The sequence below is a fragment of the Passer montanus genome, unplaced genomic scaffold, assembly GCF_014805655.1.
Source record: "Passer montanus isolate IOZ18808 unplaced genomic scaffold, ASM1480565v1 scaffold39, whole genome shotgun sequence".
Classification (NCBI taxonomy): domain Eukaryota; kingdom Metazoa; phylum Chordata; class Aves; order Passeriformes; family Passeridae; genus Passer; species Passer montanus.
In genome coordinates, this window is record NW_024368707.1 from 6,231,165 (window position 1) to 6,247,915 (window position 16,751).

At 45.9% G+C, this 16,751-nt stretch overlaps 1 protein-coding gene across 1 annotated transcript in view; it reads left to right on the forward strand.

Annotated features, from left to right (window-relative positions):
* WDR3 (WD repeat domain 3) overlaps positions 1–16,425 on the forward strand; it is a 20,718-nt gene extending 4,293 nt beyond the window's left edge. The window contains exons 5-26 of the mRNA XM_039717796.1: positions 134–229; positions 1,369–1,482; positions 2,419–2,520; positions 2,640–2,737; positions 3,645–3,740; positions 4,085–4,315; positions 5,148–5,241; positions 5,577–5,678; positions 6,353–6,438; positions 6,855–6,990; positions 7,700–7,756; positions 8,415–8,515; positions 8,758–8,869; positions 8,982–9,116; positions 10,520–10,570; positions 10,793–10,858; positions 11,661–11,753; positions 12,424–12,471; positions 13,883–13,926; positions 14,407–14,535; positions 15,018–15,111; positions 15,735–16,425. Coding sequence (XP_039573730.1) covers positions 134–229; positions 1,369–1,482; positions 2,419–2,520; positions 2,640–2,737; positions 3,645–3,740; positions 4,085–4,315; positions 5,148–5,241; positions 5,577–5,678; positions 6,353–6,438; positions 6,855–6,990; positions 7,700–7,756; positions 8,415–8,515; positions 8,758–8,869; positions 8,982–9,116; positions 10,520–10,570; positions 10,793–10,858; positions 11,661–11,753; positions 12,424–12,471; positions 13,883–13,926; positions 14,407–14,535; positions 15,018–15,111; positions 15,735–15,890 — 2,241 coding nt within the window. The 3' untranslated portion in view covers positions 15,891–16,425. The remainder of the gene's footprint in view (positions 1–133; positions 230–1,368; positions 1,483–2,418; positions 2,521–2,639; positions 2,738–3,644; positions 3,741–4,084; positions 4,316–5,147; positions 5,242–5,576; positions 5,679–6,352; positions 6,439–6,854; positions 6,991–7,699; positions 7,757–8,414; positions 8,516–8,757; positions 8,870–8,981; positions 9,117–10,519; positions 10,571–10,792; positions 10,859–11,660; positions 11,754–12,423; positions 12,472–13,882; positions 13,927–14,406; positions 14,536–15,017; positions 15,112–15,734) is intronic.
* The last annotated feature ends 326 nt before the right edge of the window (positions 16,426–16,751 follow it).

Sequence of the window (16,751 nt, forward strand, 5' to 3'; positions counted from 1 at the left end):
GGTGACAATTCCCATGTCCCCAGAGGAGGTCCCAGCTAGATCCGTTATCTATTTGATTGCTGTTTAAGTAGGTCATTTAAAGATGTTGTGCATTTTTATGATAGTTAAGTCCTCACATGGTGCCTCTGGACAGGTCTGGGGCATGGCTTTGCTGTCCAAAGAGAAGCGTCTGATCACTGGGAGCGCTGACAGTGAGCTGAGGGTGTGGGATCTCACGTACATCCAGGAGGTAAGACATTCCCCCTGTAACGCCTCAGCCCTTGTCTTTGAACTGCCCTCAGCCCCCCTGCCCAGCTGCTTGTCTTTGAACTGAGGAACTGGAACATGTTCATATCTGATGGATGTTCTGGGAAACAGCCAAAGCAATGTCTTTGCTATCTGACTGGTCCACAAGCTGCTCATGGGATGGGCTTTGCTGTTTCCTGTTTTGCGCTTTCAAGTGAAACTGTGAGCACTTCCAGAATGAGATTTCCACAGTGTGTCAGATCTTCCTGCCTTCTGACTTACTATCTTGGTTTTGAAAGACAGGTGTCTGCTAAGGAAGGCAGGAGCCTCTCCTGAAATGGAAAATGTAAACCTCCTCCCTCTGAATTGCTGTACATTTTTAATTAAGGGGCTTTTAGGAAAAAATATGGGAGCAGGAATAACAGTTCTTTATTAGGGAAGAAAATAAAAAAAAAGAGTAAATGAACAATGCAGTAAACTAAAACAACACTGACAGAGTCAGAATATGACTTGACACCCTGTTGGTCAGGGTGCTGGTAGCAGTCCAATTGGAATTGTGGCTGCAGTCCTCCTGGAGTGTCATGTGTGGTTCTGTTGTAGCAGGGATCCTGTAGAAAAGTGTAGTCTTCCTCTGAAGATTGAGTGGAAGAGGCAGCTGTTCTGGGAAATGAGTGGAGAAGCTGTGCTGGTGTTCCAGAATCTCCAGATTATATCTGGGTAGCAATGCTTGGCTCTTCCCTCTGGGCAGAGCATCTCCAAATGGGATGCTATAGTCCTTATCAGTCATGCAGTGACATTCAATAGCCTGTTATCAGCAGATGTCTCCCCAGAGGGAGGAGTGGTTGCGGAACAGACAAGGAAAACTGCACACTTAACAGAAGACAACTGCCTTACAGATGGCAAAGAGAATACAATTTGCTTGGCAATCCAGGACCCTTACAGCTTTAGAAGACAGCTTTGTGGTGGATGATAGTCATGGGAGCACATGGAGTGCTTGGTGCCTGCAGGAATTCTGTAGGACACTAGTGTATGCTAATCAGTTGTATCTCCAGGGAAATGAAATGTGAGCCAGAAAGCACAATACTATAGCTCTTCAAGTTTAAGGTACTCCTTTTGGTTTGTTTTTTTTTTTCCTGTGAGCAGGTAAAAGATCCTGATGAACCAGAATCCAAGAAAAGCAAAAGGCCATCGTCACCTGGAGCAAAAGAAAACACTGAAGAGGATGAGACCTTAGAGTTGGATGAGCATCCTGAGGAAGTAAGATCAGTTTTCCAGTGCTGTCTCTGAGCTGGTGTATCTAACCCCATTTGCATGGTTTATATCCTGAGTGTCATATTTAGCCTGTTTGGGAAAATGTGATAATTCTTGTCTTGCTCCATAACAACTTCCTCAGCAGCAGTTGCTGCCTCATCTACCTGCAAAACATCAGCAAAAGTATGTGTGCCAAAACCCACAGATTTATTCTCCACTGACAGTTTTTATTTCCTTTCTATTTGAGAAGGACTAGCAAATGTATAAATTTAAATAGTGCTAATAAAGCTCTTTCATCAAACAGCACATAAATAAAATAATTCCCTGCTGGTTTGCAGCTGCTGAGTTCAGTACTGATGCTCAGCTTTGCAGAAACTGAGAGGTTAAAGTTGCACTGTAATGAAACATGTTTTGCAGAAAGCCATTCCCACTTGTGTTGCTGCTGGAGACTTTATTGAATCTGTCTTTCTGGTGGAACTTTCTGGAGTACTGCTCAGATCTCAGGCCACTTGTAGTTGTGGTAGATACCTGACTGTTAATTAATTTTCCAGCTTCCTCTCCAGGAGATTTCTCTCCCTTCAATGCCCTGTTTAAGAGTCTCTGTTCTCAGCTTCTCTGCCTCTTTTGACTGAGCTCTGCTGCCTCTTTAGCATAAAATATCAGCTCTGTCTGTTAAATGGCTATGGTTTGTCAATAAAATTAAGTTATTCTTCCACTGAGACTGCCAAGGATTACTTGCAACTGAAATGCAACGAAACACCAGGAGATAAGCTCGTAGCTCACACAGATGCTTGTTTTGTCCCTTTATTATCCTTACTAGCTGTTCTGCCAGGACCCTTTAGGTTCATTTCCCCCTCTCCTTGACTTTTCTTGTCAGCAGATTTCTTGAGTTTGCTTGAGAAGATCATTTGACCTTTCAAGTTTGTTCCTCTTTCCCTGTAGCGCATCGTTAAGTGCAGCAAGGTTGGATCCATCTTGCGGGAAGGGAGAGACAGAGTGGTGACTCTTGGCACAGACAGGATGGGCAAGTTTTTGGCCTGCCATGTGAGTAATGGGGGACTCTGCTACTGAGCTGTAGAGGAGGCTGGTTCAGAGCTTGGGTGCTTTCTGTAAGGGTCAGCCAGGGCTTTGCAAACCTTTGAATTTGTTTGCTCTGACTCTAGGGAACAGATGCTGTTCTGGAAGTGTTCTCTGTCCTTTCTGAAGAGGAAATCCAAAAGAAGTTGGAAAAAAAAATGAAGAAAGCAAGGAAAAAAGCCAAAAGGTGCTTCTGTCTTGTGTCCAGAAGGCTCTAGAAAAACTCTTCAGTAGCATTACACAGTGGTCGAACTCCAGGCTTCTGGCCATTCTCTTTGTGCTAGCTGTAGTATTTTGGGGTTGATCTTTCTGTGCATCCTTGTGCTTGTCTGAGCAGCCCTGCTCCCAGAGACTAAAGGAAATACCTTACTTTCTCGGTCTTTCCTCTGAAAAAAGAAAGCTAAAGTGTGCAAGGAAATGGATATAAAGTGGGTTTTTCAGAGCTGCTCAGCTCTGCCTGACATTGGTGTTTATACTGCTTGGTGCATCAAAACAAGGTCTTGTTAGGTAATGCAGGAATGAGAGTTTCCTCTGAGAAGTCGCAGAGAATCTGATACTTTATTTCCTGTTTTACTGCAGGCAGAGATACAGGTGAGAGTTTTTGTAATGGTTACTCTGTGTTAAGTGTTTCTATGTATCCTGGCACTTAACTGGTGCCTCAGAGCAGCCCTTAGGGAGAGGTCTGGCTCCAGGGTAGAAACTAAAGCACAGGGCATCTGTGCAAATCTGGAAATGCATTTTGAAAATGGCTGAGAGCTTTCGGTGAGTGATAGGAGATGAACAGAAGCTGGTGGTGCTGTCAAACACAGCTTCTCTTGCCTGTTTTGTATCCATCTTTGCAATGTGCCTTGTGTTTTGGCTCCAGGGGAGGAGGTTTTTTAGGACAGTTTGTGTCTTTAGTCGTCTTCATACTGGCATGAACTTCACTGTCCACTCTTCACTGTCCCTATTCTTAAGTGTGGTTAGCACTGCTGGGTAAGAGGGAAGTTGTTTTCAGCAGGCAAAATGGTTTCCTTATAATTTCTGTGTTGCTGTGTTTGTGTTGGCTGTGCTGGGTCATTTGACTCTTCTCCCTTATCTGACATTTCCAGACAGACCTCTGAAGAGGAGCCTGAAAGGACTGTGGAGCTGAGCCTGCAGGAAGAGATTCAGCGGGTTGCTAATGTCAAAACTTCTTCTAAAATCAAGTGAGTAGAAAGCCTTTTGTAGAGTCTGATGAGTGGTTATGCAGCTACCTGGGGAGAGCTCTGCATGGCTCAGTGCAGGCAGAGTTGGAAGAAGTTTCCCCCTCAACACACGTTTAGCTTGGGGCTGGGGAGAGGCCTGCTGTGATTTCCAGTCCGTTCACACCTCTGTGGCTCAGTGTGCATTTGCTTGTTGGATGTGCTCTATGTTCCTCTGTCTCAGTTGTTCTTGATAATTGATCCCTCCAAAACTTTGTCTTATTATACCTGTGTACAACTCTGATTTTATCTGATCAAACAGGTCATATTGCCCCTGTGTACAGCTCTGATTTTATCTCATCAAACAGGTCCTTTGACTTGATTCTCTCTCCAAAAGGAGAGCTGAAGATGGTACTGCTGCTCCAGAACAATATCATTGAATTGTACAACCTGGACCTGTCAGCACAAGTGCCCCAGGCTGTCCGTGTGTCCAGGATAACCATTGGAGGCCACCGCAGTGATGTCAGGACATTGGCTTTTAGCTCTGACAACATTGCCATTCTCTCAGCAGCTGCAGAGTCCGTGAAGATTTGGAACAGGTACACAGTCTGGTTGTGTCTGTCTCCCAGAATTGAGGGATGCTGTGTTAAGAGAGGCAGTGATAAGAAAGAGGGGACAGTGGAAAGAGATAAAACAGCAAATGAAGTAGAGGAAGCAAATAGGAAAGAATTTTTTCTTTTCTCCTTATTAGGGAAACTGAGAACCTATAGACCTAAAATTTCAGAATGAAGTAAAGGAAGCAAATAGAAAATAATTTTTCTTTTCTCCTTATTAGGGAAACTGAGAACCTATAGATCTAAAATTTCAACAGAAGGTCTAAACACAAAGGTCCTACATAGCAGTCGGGTGTAGACTACTTTGCTGTGTTTTTTTTTCCTGTTTTTCCATTTTTAATAAGAGGTATTAACTGTTACCCTAAACAAACCTGTTCTTTAGGGGACATGTGGATTTCTTGACATCTTATCTGAAGGATCCAGTATTAGATTGGGTAGGCTGTTGGGTTGATCTAGAGTGTTGTGTATTGATGTAGAGTGCTGTCCCAGTGTTTCTTGAGTGGTGTTGATTTCAAACTCAGTTTTCTGTGAGTACACTATGTTACACTCTGTCCCTTCCTGAAATGCTGTTTAAAATTAAGAGCTCTGTTCTTGTTCACAGCAGCAATAGGCCATGATGGTGGACAACACAGTGGCATGTTTTTATGTGAAATGTTATTAGCAGTAGTGCTGGGTAGTGTTTGGATCAATAGGATGGTGGTGACTTATCTTCTGACCCCAGGTGACAGACAGCTGTGGGTAGAGGCCTCATTGGAGCATGTCTCACTGAGCAGGCCAGATTCTGTGGGTGATAAGAGGTTTTGGGCTCTGCCCACAGGTCGACCTTGCAGTGCATCCGGACGATGGAGTGTGAGTACGCGCTCTGCTCGCTGTTTGTCCCCGGGGATCGGCAGGTCATCGTCGGGACCAAGGTAAGGAGTGGCCCTCTGACTCCAGACTGCCCAGGAATGGGAATGTGTTAGGAAAATGTCACTAAGGCAGCCTCACAGAAAATGCATTGCCTCTCCTGATCTGGAGCACTGCTGTGCTGCCAGAGTCGTTACAGAACTCTTGTGGCTTGAGGTGGAAAGCAGAGTAGAGCTTTGGAAAGGCCCTGATGCAGATCAGGAGTTTGGCCATCTATATGTAACAGCCACCTAATGAAGCTGGCTGCTGGGGGCATGCATGGCAGGGAGCTCTTCTGCCAGGAGCTGTCATGAGTTGTGAGCAGAGGCTGATTCTTCCTCTGTGATGTCTTTCTCCCCAGACAGGGAAGCTGCAGCTGTATGACCTGGCTTCTGGCAGTCTGATTGAGACACTTGATGCTCACGATGGGGCAGTGTGGTCTATTGCTCTTTCACCAGACCAGGTAACTCAGCCACTCTTAAAAGTATCCTCTGCACATCTTTTCATTTGATTCTTTCCTACAGTACTGTGTTTGCACCATGGAATTTATTTTGCACCACATGCTTTGTTCCATGGAAGCATGGAACCCCTCATCCTCAGAGGTGGAGGATGCAGCTGGTAATGTCTAATAACTTTCTAGTGGAATCAAAACCCTAGCAAGAAATAATGTGCCTGAAATTCATCCACCCTACAGATGAAAACATATGTGATAGATTTTACCCTCCTTCTAATTGTAAAATGTTGGACTCCTGTTCCTTTAGAAGGCTCTTGTAGGGTGGTGGTCAGTTGTGTGTTATCCAGTAGCAGTAAGAGTCTTAAGCTGCCCACAAATCAGAAGCATATTGTTAGCTGCAGCTGAGATGACTGCTTTCCATCCCAAGGTTTCAATCCAGATTACATTTGTGGTCTTCATCTTAGACCTCCAAAATAAGCTAGAGCTTTTGAAATAGTTTCTGTTGCTCCAGCAATGTGTGCTCTAACCAGAGCAAATGCTCCTGGTGGTGTCCACTTAATCATTAATGGTGTAGGAATGTGGGACGTCATCCCAAAAACCTCTGTGTTGGCAGTTCCTTGCTGTAGAATTTCTTTGGGTGATAAGAACTAGTTTCACAGCAACTTTCTTGTTTTCCCCTACAGCATGGCTTTGTGACAGGTGGTGCTGATAAATGTGTCAAGTTCTGGGAGTTTGAGCTTGTGAAGGATGAGAGCAGTGTTCAGAAAAGGTGAGAAGATAAATCTTGTGCTATTGTCATTGGTGGGTGCTTTGGCCTTTGCTGTGCACTGCAAGAACTGCCCATGACATCTGTGTGGAACACATGGAGGAGAGTGTGGGCTCAGTCCAGTTTTGTGGAGACCTGAGCTTAGCTGCAGGAGGGCACTTGCCCTCATTCTGATCCCTTTTTGTGTGTTTGAGTTTAGTGTCTAATCAGGCTGGGCCTGCAGATCATTACTGTAAATGTAGCAGTGAAGTTCATTACCCACCAGAGCCTGCTTATTTCCAGTCCTGTCACAGTGAAAAATGAGGTGTTGCATGTTAGAATTCACTTGTTTTCCTGGGCTGCAATGTGGGACTTGTATCCATTTCTCTTCCTACTTTGTTTCCTTGGGCTAACAGTTGTTTTTCCCCTCTTGTTGCCAGGCTTTCCATGAAGCACGTGCGCGTTTTGCAGCTGGATGAAGACGTGCTCTGTGTGCGGTACAGCCCCAACCAGAAGCTGCTGGCTGTCTCCCTCCTGGATTGCACTGTGAAGGTTTTCTACGTTGACACGCTCAAGGTGCATGAGCAAACAGGCTGTGAGGCTGTGCAGGAAGGGATGTAACTGTAGCCTGCAAGATCAGGAATGCAAAGGAAAAGTGTCTGTTTTATGTGGAACATGTATCCTCTTTCAGGGGTCTGTTTGCTGGCAAACCTGACAGAACCATAGTTATTCCACACTGGGAACTGGAAAATCCATTTTTCATTTAAAAAGTGTTCTGAGCCTGCAGGTGGCAAGGTTCATTCTAAACCCTGCAGATGTGGTGGTACTCCAGACCTGTCAGGCACTGTGAAGGAGGGGATGAATGTGCCTCACCTGGCATTAAATAGGGCATGGCAGAGGCAAAGCCTGTGGGAGGAGAACCTTCTTTGTGGGCAGCGTGTGGTGGATTTGTGATCTGTGTATTAGCATGTGAACATTATGGAGTGACACAGGACAGATTTGGGCTGGCAGTTGTGTAGAGAGGAACAGAAATGAACTCCATTGACACTGGTCATTGGCATCAGAGTTAGCTAGAGAGCAAGCAGAGCTAGTGCAGTTTGCTTGGCTACTTCCACCTTCTTCTCAGTTCCTCGTGACCCTGCTGCTAACAGTGTTCAGGGCAAGAATGGAAGTGGGGCAGTGCTAGAAAACAGCTCCTGAGGCAGAGCAGCAGTAGCCTGGAGCTTGAGATTTGCCCATCTCTCTACCCAGCATGTCTAACTGAGTCATCTTTCTTCTGCTTCAGTTTTTCCTTTCTTTGTACGGACACAAGCTGCCAGTGCTGTGTATGGACATCTGCTATGTAAGTATCATTAGGGCTGTGTAACTTGGGACTGTGGTGACATGGCTGAGTGTGAGAACCTCTGCTGAGTGTGAGAACCTCTGCAGGATAATGCTTTCTTGTCACCTCCTTGCTCCTGACTTAGCAGTTTCTAGGTGGGACACAGCAAGCCCCTTCTTATTCTGCAGTCCTGTGCTCACTGGAAGGGGTATCAGAGTTGGGGTTATGTGAGTGAGTGGAAATCAAAATGCTGTGATGGTTCCTTGCACTCATTGTAACAGGCACAGCCTGCTTTCTGCTAAAGTTGCTGTATGAGGGGAGCCTGAATTGTTAGTGGGAGCAAAGAGCAGGTGCTGAGAGGAAGCAGCCTTTTTGTGCCTGTTCATTCTTGGGCTGTTCATCTTGCTTTGAGGTATCTTTGGAATGAGGCTCATTGAAAGCCAAGAAGAATGTCAGGATATAACTAAATACCTGCAGAGGGTCAGAGGGGGTCAGAGTGCTCTCAGTGGGCTGTGTCAGTACCAGGGCATGGGCCACTGGGAAGGAGGTGGAGGGATCAGGAGGCCACAGTTCAAGAGCTGCCTGCTTACTCAGCCGTGCAGTCACCGGGGCAGCAGCCGTTCCTCGTGGGGCTGCCAGCCAGCTCCCCACACCCTCCTCTCTCTTTGTTGCTCTCTAGGATGGGACTCTAATTGCAACTGGCTCTGCTGACAGGAATGTGAAGATTTGGGGCTTGGATTTTGGAGATTGTCACCGTTCTCTCTTTGCCCACGATGACAGGTTAGTCAAATCCTACAGCATCTTTGGACTGTGGACTAGTCTTCAAGGAGTTGTGATCCAGCAGTAATTCTTTTATCCAGCATAGACAGGGGGAGTTCTGCAGTGTTCCCCAAGTGGGTAAATTTATTTGGACTGTGAACTTGTCTCCAAGGAATTGTGATCCAGCAATAATCCTTTTATCCAGCATAGACAGTTCTGCAGTGTTCCCCAAGTGGGTAAATTTGAGCCTTTTTCTCTTCCAGTGTGATGTATCTACAGTTCGTGCCCAAATCCCATCTCTTCTTCACAGCTGGGAAGGACAGCAAGATTAAGCAGTGGGATGCAGATAAATTTGAACATATCCAAACACTGGAGGTAGGAAGTTTTGGCGTCTTGAAAGGAAGCATTATCCCTTCATGAGCAGGATTTTCCTTAGGGGTGGAAGTTGGGTGATGTTAATGTCATAACTCTTCTCTCATCCATGCAGGGGCATCACCAGGAGGTTTGGTGTTTGGCACTCAGTCCCAATGGAGACTATGTGGTGTCTGCATCCCATGACAAGTCCCTGCGCCTCTGGGAAAGGACAAGGGAGCCACTGATTTTGGAAGAGGAAAGGGAGATGGTGAGAGTTGCATCTTTCCTACCAAAACAAACTTTCAGATCTTTTTTTTTTTCTTGGTCTTTAGTGGCTTTTTGCATGTGTGTTGCTTACAGTCTTTGACATTCTCTTGTGCTCCTTTCAGCACAAGTGTGTTTGGGTTGGGAGGCAGTTCAGCAGGTGGCTGATGTGGAGGGATGGAGAGCTCTGCTCCTGTTAAATGCAGTTTGTCCCTTTTCCAACTGTGAGAGGTCCATTCTGTCTCAGTAGCAGGCCCCAGAGCTCAGGGATGCTGGAAGAAGCTCCTTCTATTCAATTTGAGCATGTATTGGAAGGAATCATAAATTCAGAAGGACTTCAATAGGAAGGAAAGTCTGGAGGTCTCTAGTCCAACCCCTTGCTCACTGCAGGATGATCTTAATGCTGTATCAGACTGCTTAGAGATTTGCCTTCGTACACTGACATCTCCAAGGAAATAGATCTTCCAGACTGTCTGAGCACCTATTCCAGTATTGAGCCACCATTGGGGTTGGCTGATGTGTTTGTTTCATGTATCCAATCACAGGTTCCCTTGGAACAATTTGTAACTCTGTATTTTTGCTGGATCCCTCAGAGAAAGCTGTTTCTGTCACTCCTTCCTAAGGCAGTGAGGGGGGAGGAGGCAGAAATGCAGAAGCAGGAGTGGATGAGAATATTTTTGCTGGATCCCTCTGAGAAACATGTTTCTGTCGCTCCTTCCTAAGGCAGTTCTTAAACCACAGTGAGGGGGGAGGAGGCAGAAATGCAGAAGCAGGAGTGGATGAGAAACCTGCAATAGATATTTGGGGTTTTTTTATCCCAGCCTGTTTGCAAGAGCTGACCCACACGCTGTACCTTGACGTCCTGTGTTTGATAAAAGGAGAGACAGAGATAGCTCTTTTCCAGATTCCAGAAAAGTTTGTTTTGGGTCAAGTTTGAATAGCAAGGTGGGCATGAATACACGAGTAGTGAGCTATGCATAACACAACTGGTGCCCTTTTATGTGAGAGATGGCAGACCAGAGACTCTTTCTTTTTGCAGCTTAGGACAACCCTGGGACTCTTCTAGATTTGCTCCTTGTGTGTTGTGTGGCTGAACTGATGATGAAAGGTGTGGTGCTGAACTGTAGTGTCTGTCTCAGCCTGGTGGAATCCTGAAAGGCTGTTCCTGCACCCAGAGCAGAGACCTGGATTTCTTTCTCTGTGGGAGATGCTAGAGTTCACTGTGGGGTTAGGACCAGGGACAAATGGGCATTTTGCCACTGGCATTGTTGGACTCTGCTGGTTGCTCCTGGTTTTGCAATGGGCTGTATAAAGCCCTCCAGGTTGTCTTGCTCAAATAGTCTGGAAGAGACTTGCACCCTTGCCTTACTCACTGCTGTTAATATGTTGTGTTCTCATCCTCTGTAGCAACGAGAAGCTGAGTATGAAGAGAGTGTGGCCAAGGAAGAGCAGCCTGTGGTGAGTTGCACCATCTGAATGTGTGTCAGTCTGACTGTACAAAGTCTGTAACAACTATTTCTGTAAGAGGCATGGAAGAGGTGTCAGGGAGAAAGGAACATTTTTTTGCTTTGAGGCAGTGCAGCGGGGAAGGGGATGCTGAAGCTGTGGCTGCTCCATGGTGCAGTTGGCTGTGGTGCTGCGGAAGGATGGAACTGCAGCTCTGTATTTTGTATTTTTTAGGTGGCTGGAGAGAGGCAAGGAGAGACAGGGTTGGCAGGAAAGAAGACCATTGAAACCATCAAAGCGGTAAGGTGCTGTGGCTCTGCCAGCGTGGCTTTGTGCCCTACCAGTCTCTCAAGGGGGACTCCCATGGGGTCATAGCATCAGTTTGAGGAGTAACCTGTGCTGTCACATAGGGGCAGATTGCTCTTGCATGCAGAGGCAGTCTGTCCTGCTCAGAAGCCAACAGGGAGGGTTTTGACTCTGGAGAGTCGCACACCAGGAATTCTTTCCTCCTGAGAGGAAGGAGGTGTGAGGTTCCTGTAGCTGCCTGTCACATGTGGGACAGACAGAGCTGCTCTTGCCCTCTGGAGTTTGCATCCCAAAGGAGCAAAAGGCAGCTGGGATGTTCTCAAGGCATTAGGCCTCTCCCTGAAAGGCTGTGCAGTGCAGTGGGGATCTGTGGAAGGTGGAAATCTATTGTGGTGCTTGACGTGGGAGATGTGCTAGGAAGATGTGAGGTGGGTAATTCCATGGCTGCAGATTTCAATGTTTGGTGATTTTCAGAGGAAATCCTTAATCTGAATAGTCAAAATGGCCTGACCCTGGCTCGTGCCTCAAAGGGACACTCCCTGGGGGTGGTGGTCAAAGCAACACCTGAAGCTGCAGCAGAGAGCACCCAGGGTAGTGGGGGAATGTGGACAGTGTGTGACATCTTCAGGACATGACTTGTGTGTTCAGGGTAATGGTGCAGTCTGGAGTAAAGGTTAGCAAGGGAGATGCCATGTGGTGCTCTCTGTCAGCACCTCTGCTTCCACCTCCTTTTGTCCAGCTGAACTTTGTCCTGGCTTGTCTGGTGTCACTGATGTGCTGTTCTTGTGCTGCACAGGCTGAGAGGATCATGGAAGCCATCGAGCTGTACAGAGAAGAGATGGCAAAACTAAAGGAACACAATGCCATATGCAAAGCTGCAGGAAAAGAGGTAAAAGATTGAGGAATGTAAAAATCCCAAGGTGTGTTGGGCATATCCTTCCAGCTCAGGTGGAAAGGCTTAGAATGCAGATAAAGTCAGGACAGCTGAAAACAGCAGACATTTGCTCAAATCTTTTGGAGAACTAAATGGCATCATGCTCTGGAGCATAATTAGGGGTTCTTGCCAATGATCTTTATGCCTAAAGTCTTATCAGTACCTAAGTTTTGTCCCTGGAAGAGTGTGCTGCTGCAGGTTCATCCTCAAGGCTCATCTTTGCCTTCATCTCAACACTTCTTGCTGAATAAGGGGCTGTCATAGAAGCAGGAAAAGTGACAAGAAGTGGAAGAAAATTAATCCATGTTTGAGTTAGTCATATATGTCTGAGAATGAGATTGTCTGATGGCTTCAAATGAGGCCTTCAGCAACGTTCTGGGCAGGGTGGAGGTGTGGGAATTGGAGGAAGACACTCAGTAAAAGCTCTCTTCTACTGTGGCTAAAAGTTTGTTCTGAATATGCATTTATTACACACACCTCTTCAACATTCTGGGCAGGGTGGAGATGTGGTAACTGGAGGAAGACACTTAGTAAAAGCTCTCTTCTACTGTGGCTAAAAGTTTGTTCTGAATATGCATTTATTACACACACACCTGCCTCATTCTAACCCATTCTGTGTCTCCAGGTTCCCTTCCCTGTCAATCCCATTCTCCGTGCCTATGGAAATATTACAGTAAGTGGAATGCCCAGGCCACAGGCTGTAGCCCATTCTCAGCTGGAGTGGGGCTGGTTGATTTGCTGGCTGAGCTAACATGCTGGGTTGCTGTGAGGAAGGGCTGCTTAGTTCAACTTTTTTTGCTTGTGCAAAGTGAACATAATTTAGGGTTTTCATGTTGATGGTTTGTTTTGGTTTTGGGTTTTTTTTGTTATTTTTTAATATCATGCATGTGTATTACAAAAGTTTAACCCTGTCAGGGTTAAACAACCCTGATGGTAGCCTTGACTTGATGATGTTCCTTGTCATGAGCCAGGGGTTTACTGTCTCCTCCAAGATACAGGAAAGCTAGTTCAAACCTTTCCCAGGTTTATTCATGTGGTGTTGCTACAATTACTCTTTCTGTTCCTATTCTTGTGGAGTTTACATTGAGAAAATTCTGAATGGTAGTTCAATGCCTGGGTATTGCAGGCTAGAGCTGTTGCCCTTATTCATTCGTGTCATACTACTGCACAACAGTTTTCAGTAAATTCTGCAGGTTTTTGACATATTACAAAATACACAGACATGGATGTGTGGATTTCATTGATAAATAAAAGTCCACTACTCTGAGTAGATTAGTTTTTTTCTGGTTTATTCCAATGTGCACTCCCAAACTGTGGTTTTTAAGTACCCTTAGGAAGATCCTTGTTTTTTCTCTCCCCTTTTCATGCAGTCATACAATGGTTTGGGTTGGATGGGACCTTCAAGATCATCTGGTTCCAACCCCTCTGCCCTGGGCAGGGACACCTCCCACTAAACCAGATTGCTCAAAGCTGAATGTCAGTGCCAGATGAAACAGCCTTTGTCTTCCTTCTAAATACCTGTAACCACCTTGCAAGAGCCCTCCTGTCCCTTCCTCCATGATTATAGGTCTATGTAATTATAAGTTGGATAGACTTAACAGGAGTGAATTAAATCTTACGACTTAGTAGTTAGAGGCACTTTTCTTTCCCAATTCCCAGCTCTGCTCTGGGAATCTTTTCCCATGTGCCAAATGCTTCCAGCAGATAAACAGGAGTCATAGGAATTAAGTCCGGGAGATTAGTTTGTATAAGGTTTTTTATATATAATTTGTTTTACCAATCTTTTTTTCCAATTTGTACAAGATTCATTGACATAAATTGAGATGACTTAGCTGATTAAATATAAATCAGATTTTTCACAATATTCTTCACCAGTGTAGAGTATCCTGAGAAAGCTGAGGGAGAACTTCTCAGAGTGGCAGCTGATTGAAGCTGAAATGGTTTCCTCTTTGTTATATTCAGCTTGATGTGTTTGTCTCACAGGATGAGATGGTGTGCTTTTAACTGTGTGAAATGAACCTTAGGGCATGTTGGTCCTGGAGTGTTTCTTACTAAGCAGGGCTGTTGTCTTTCCTCTGTTGCAGCCTTCTGCCTATGTGCTGGAAGTTTTCAAGAAGGTCAAGTCGAGGTGAGTCCCAAGAGCTTCATTGCTGAACAGATTTGTGCCTGAGTGTTGGGTTTCTAGGCCCAGGACTGGCTGGGGTCCTTGAGTGGTCTCATGCAAGGTATGGGCAGTGCTAGAGAGTCTAGAGTCACTGTTTCCAGCAGCCTCTTTTGGAACATGCATGGGAAATGGAAAGTGTTCTTTCCATGGGGAGTGTGGACTGAAGCTTCTGGATGTGGGTTGGCTGCTTGGAGATGTGCATGTATGTGGAGAGCAGTGTGGGGATGCTGAGGAGGGAAGGCTGTGTGCCTGCTCCCTGGGGCAGATGCCTGGCCTGTGCAGATGCAGGACATCTGGTGCAGACGTGGGCAGTCATGGACCAGCTGTGAGAAATGCTTAGCACAGCTGAGTACCAGAACCCACCTATGTGGATGTGTTTCCTGCTCATCTGTAGCAGTGTAGTGGCTGAGACTAATGCTTGTGCCCCTTTGCTTTTTCCCTCAGTGAGCTGGAAGAGTCTCTCCTGGTGCTGCCTTTCTCCTATGTCCCTGACCTGCTCAGACTTTTCAATGAATATATTCAGCAGGGCTCAGATGTTGAGCTTCTGTGCCGAGCTCTCCTCTTCCTGCTCAAGTGAGTCCTTTATCTACCCAGACAGTATCTGGACCTCTGAGCCTCTGGGCCTGAAACTCTTGGGAACATCCTTGGGAATAAACACGTGGTCTCTGCAGGAGATGAGCAATCTCTGCAGCCCACAGTGAATGGTGTGTGGGAATGAACTGCTTGGATGCAGAGTGCTGACATGCCCAGATGGAGGATGCTGGTCCTGGTGGCCCAAGTATCAATGGAATGAAAAAATCCCACATTAAGACTGATGAGACACTGTTGGTGGCACAGAGTCACTGTAGAGCCTGTGTCTTCAGAAAGACCTTCCCCCTGAACCACTGTTAAGCTTGAGAAAACAGCTTTTCCAGATAAATTTGTCCATGCCTGTCCATGTCCAGTGTCTGGGGAAGACTAATTAAAAAAACCCTGTATGTCCAGAACATACAGAGGAGAGGGCCTTTGTTATTTCTAATAACAATGCTGCAATACACTGTCTGCTTTGTTCCCAGGATACATTTTGGGCAGATCACAAGCAACCAGATGCTGGTGACAGTGATAGAAAATCTGAAGAAAACCACCATCTCCAGAGTCAGTGAGGCCCGGGTGAGTGTCGCCCTCTCCCCTTTTCCAGGATGTAGAATAATGGGATGAGACAATGTTTGTGAGCATGAGTTGTCTGTGGTGTTCAGTGGGGAAGTTGTGTGGGGATCTGAGCTCATTTAAACTACCCTCTTTTGCAAATAGGCTGCCTTTTCCTTATGTTCCTCCTCATGTGAGAATACCCCAGTGGTGAGCTTACACTTGTGCTCCCTGCCTCATTTGCACTTGGTTTTCTGATACATGTGCTGGGGTCTTGGCTTGCTAGCTTCTAAATATGTGGGAGGTAAAGTAACTCCCTGTTTCTCTTGGGCTTTTCTGTGGGCTGCTACCTCAATGCAGACTCTGCATATTCTCAGAGGAAGCTTCAGGTGCCTGCCAGCAACTTGTCTTTCAGAAAATGTGGTGGATTATAGCTGCTTTTAAGAGAGGACTGTGGGGAACTGAGTGCAGGACTGGCTGTTCTCCTGGTCAGATGAAGTTTACCTTTAAACTAATGTTGCTTTCTTTAAATCTGTGGATTGTCTTGTTTTCATCATCTCTTAGCAGAGGGTGGCCAGTGTAGGACTCTCTGCACCCTAACTAGCTTGGGATGTGCCTCACAGTATGCTGCTGGTCTGTTTCTGCAGGATGTGCTGGGATTCAACATGGCAGGGCTCCAGTTCCTCAAGAGGGAGATTGAGGCCAAGGAGGAGGTGACATTTTTTGCTGATGCTACTGAACGTTTTGAGGAGAAGAAGAGAAAAAGGAAGAAGAAAGAAAAGATGGTTCTTGCAGTGCTCTAGCATTTGCTGCCCAAGACCCAGAGCACGTGGATGGACTCATGTAGCCTCACTGCTGACCATGGAAGTGTTCTTGTAGCTGAACATCTGTGATGATGTCCAGTGGCTGGGACCAAGGCTGTCCCCTCCACATGTAGTATAACCCAGCATGAAAACCCAACTCACAATGGTTGTCTCTGAGATGAACTCTGTAGTCTGCTGCAGATGGATGCCTTTGGACTCTTTCTGAGGTAGCTGTCAAAGGCACAAGCTCTTCCTCTAGTGCAATGCCTGATAGAAATGGAGTTGATTTATCCTGAGATCAGCTCATTCTGGCAGTGTTGATTTGATGGAATCCAGCCGGACTGCTGGTGAGACCATGCCTTAGTCCAGGATTAAAATCCTGGCAGGATTTTTCACTGACACCTGCTGGTGGCTTGTGGCCTGTGGAAAAAACTCTGATTTCTGCTGAAGTGTGAGGACTTGATCTACAGCCACTCACTTTTTAGTGGGACAGGGAGAAACATGGCTGCACTCTGTTAAAGGCATATTTATATTTACTTTGTGAGACAATTTTGTTAATAGTGTTTTGTCCTGGTATTTCCTTTGTAAATCCTCAGTTGCCTTGGCCTGTGTATCAAAGGATTTTTTACAGAGAATAAAATCAGTGGGGGCAAATGAAAGACCTCCCATTCCAGATTGTGTTTTTCTGGAGAGCTGGCAGACCAAGTGTGAGAAACCTGGATTGTTTGCCTTTTACTTGCTCCAGGCTTTAGAAATTGCACTGATTGTTTGCAATGTTGTACTTGTGCTGTATCAGATAAAATTTATTTTCACAGTGGGGGCAGTGGAGCGGAATAGAGTGAACAAGTCTCTGCTACTGTT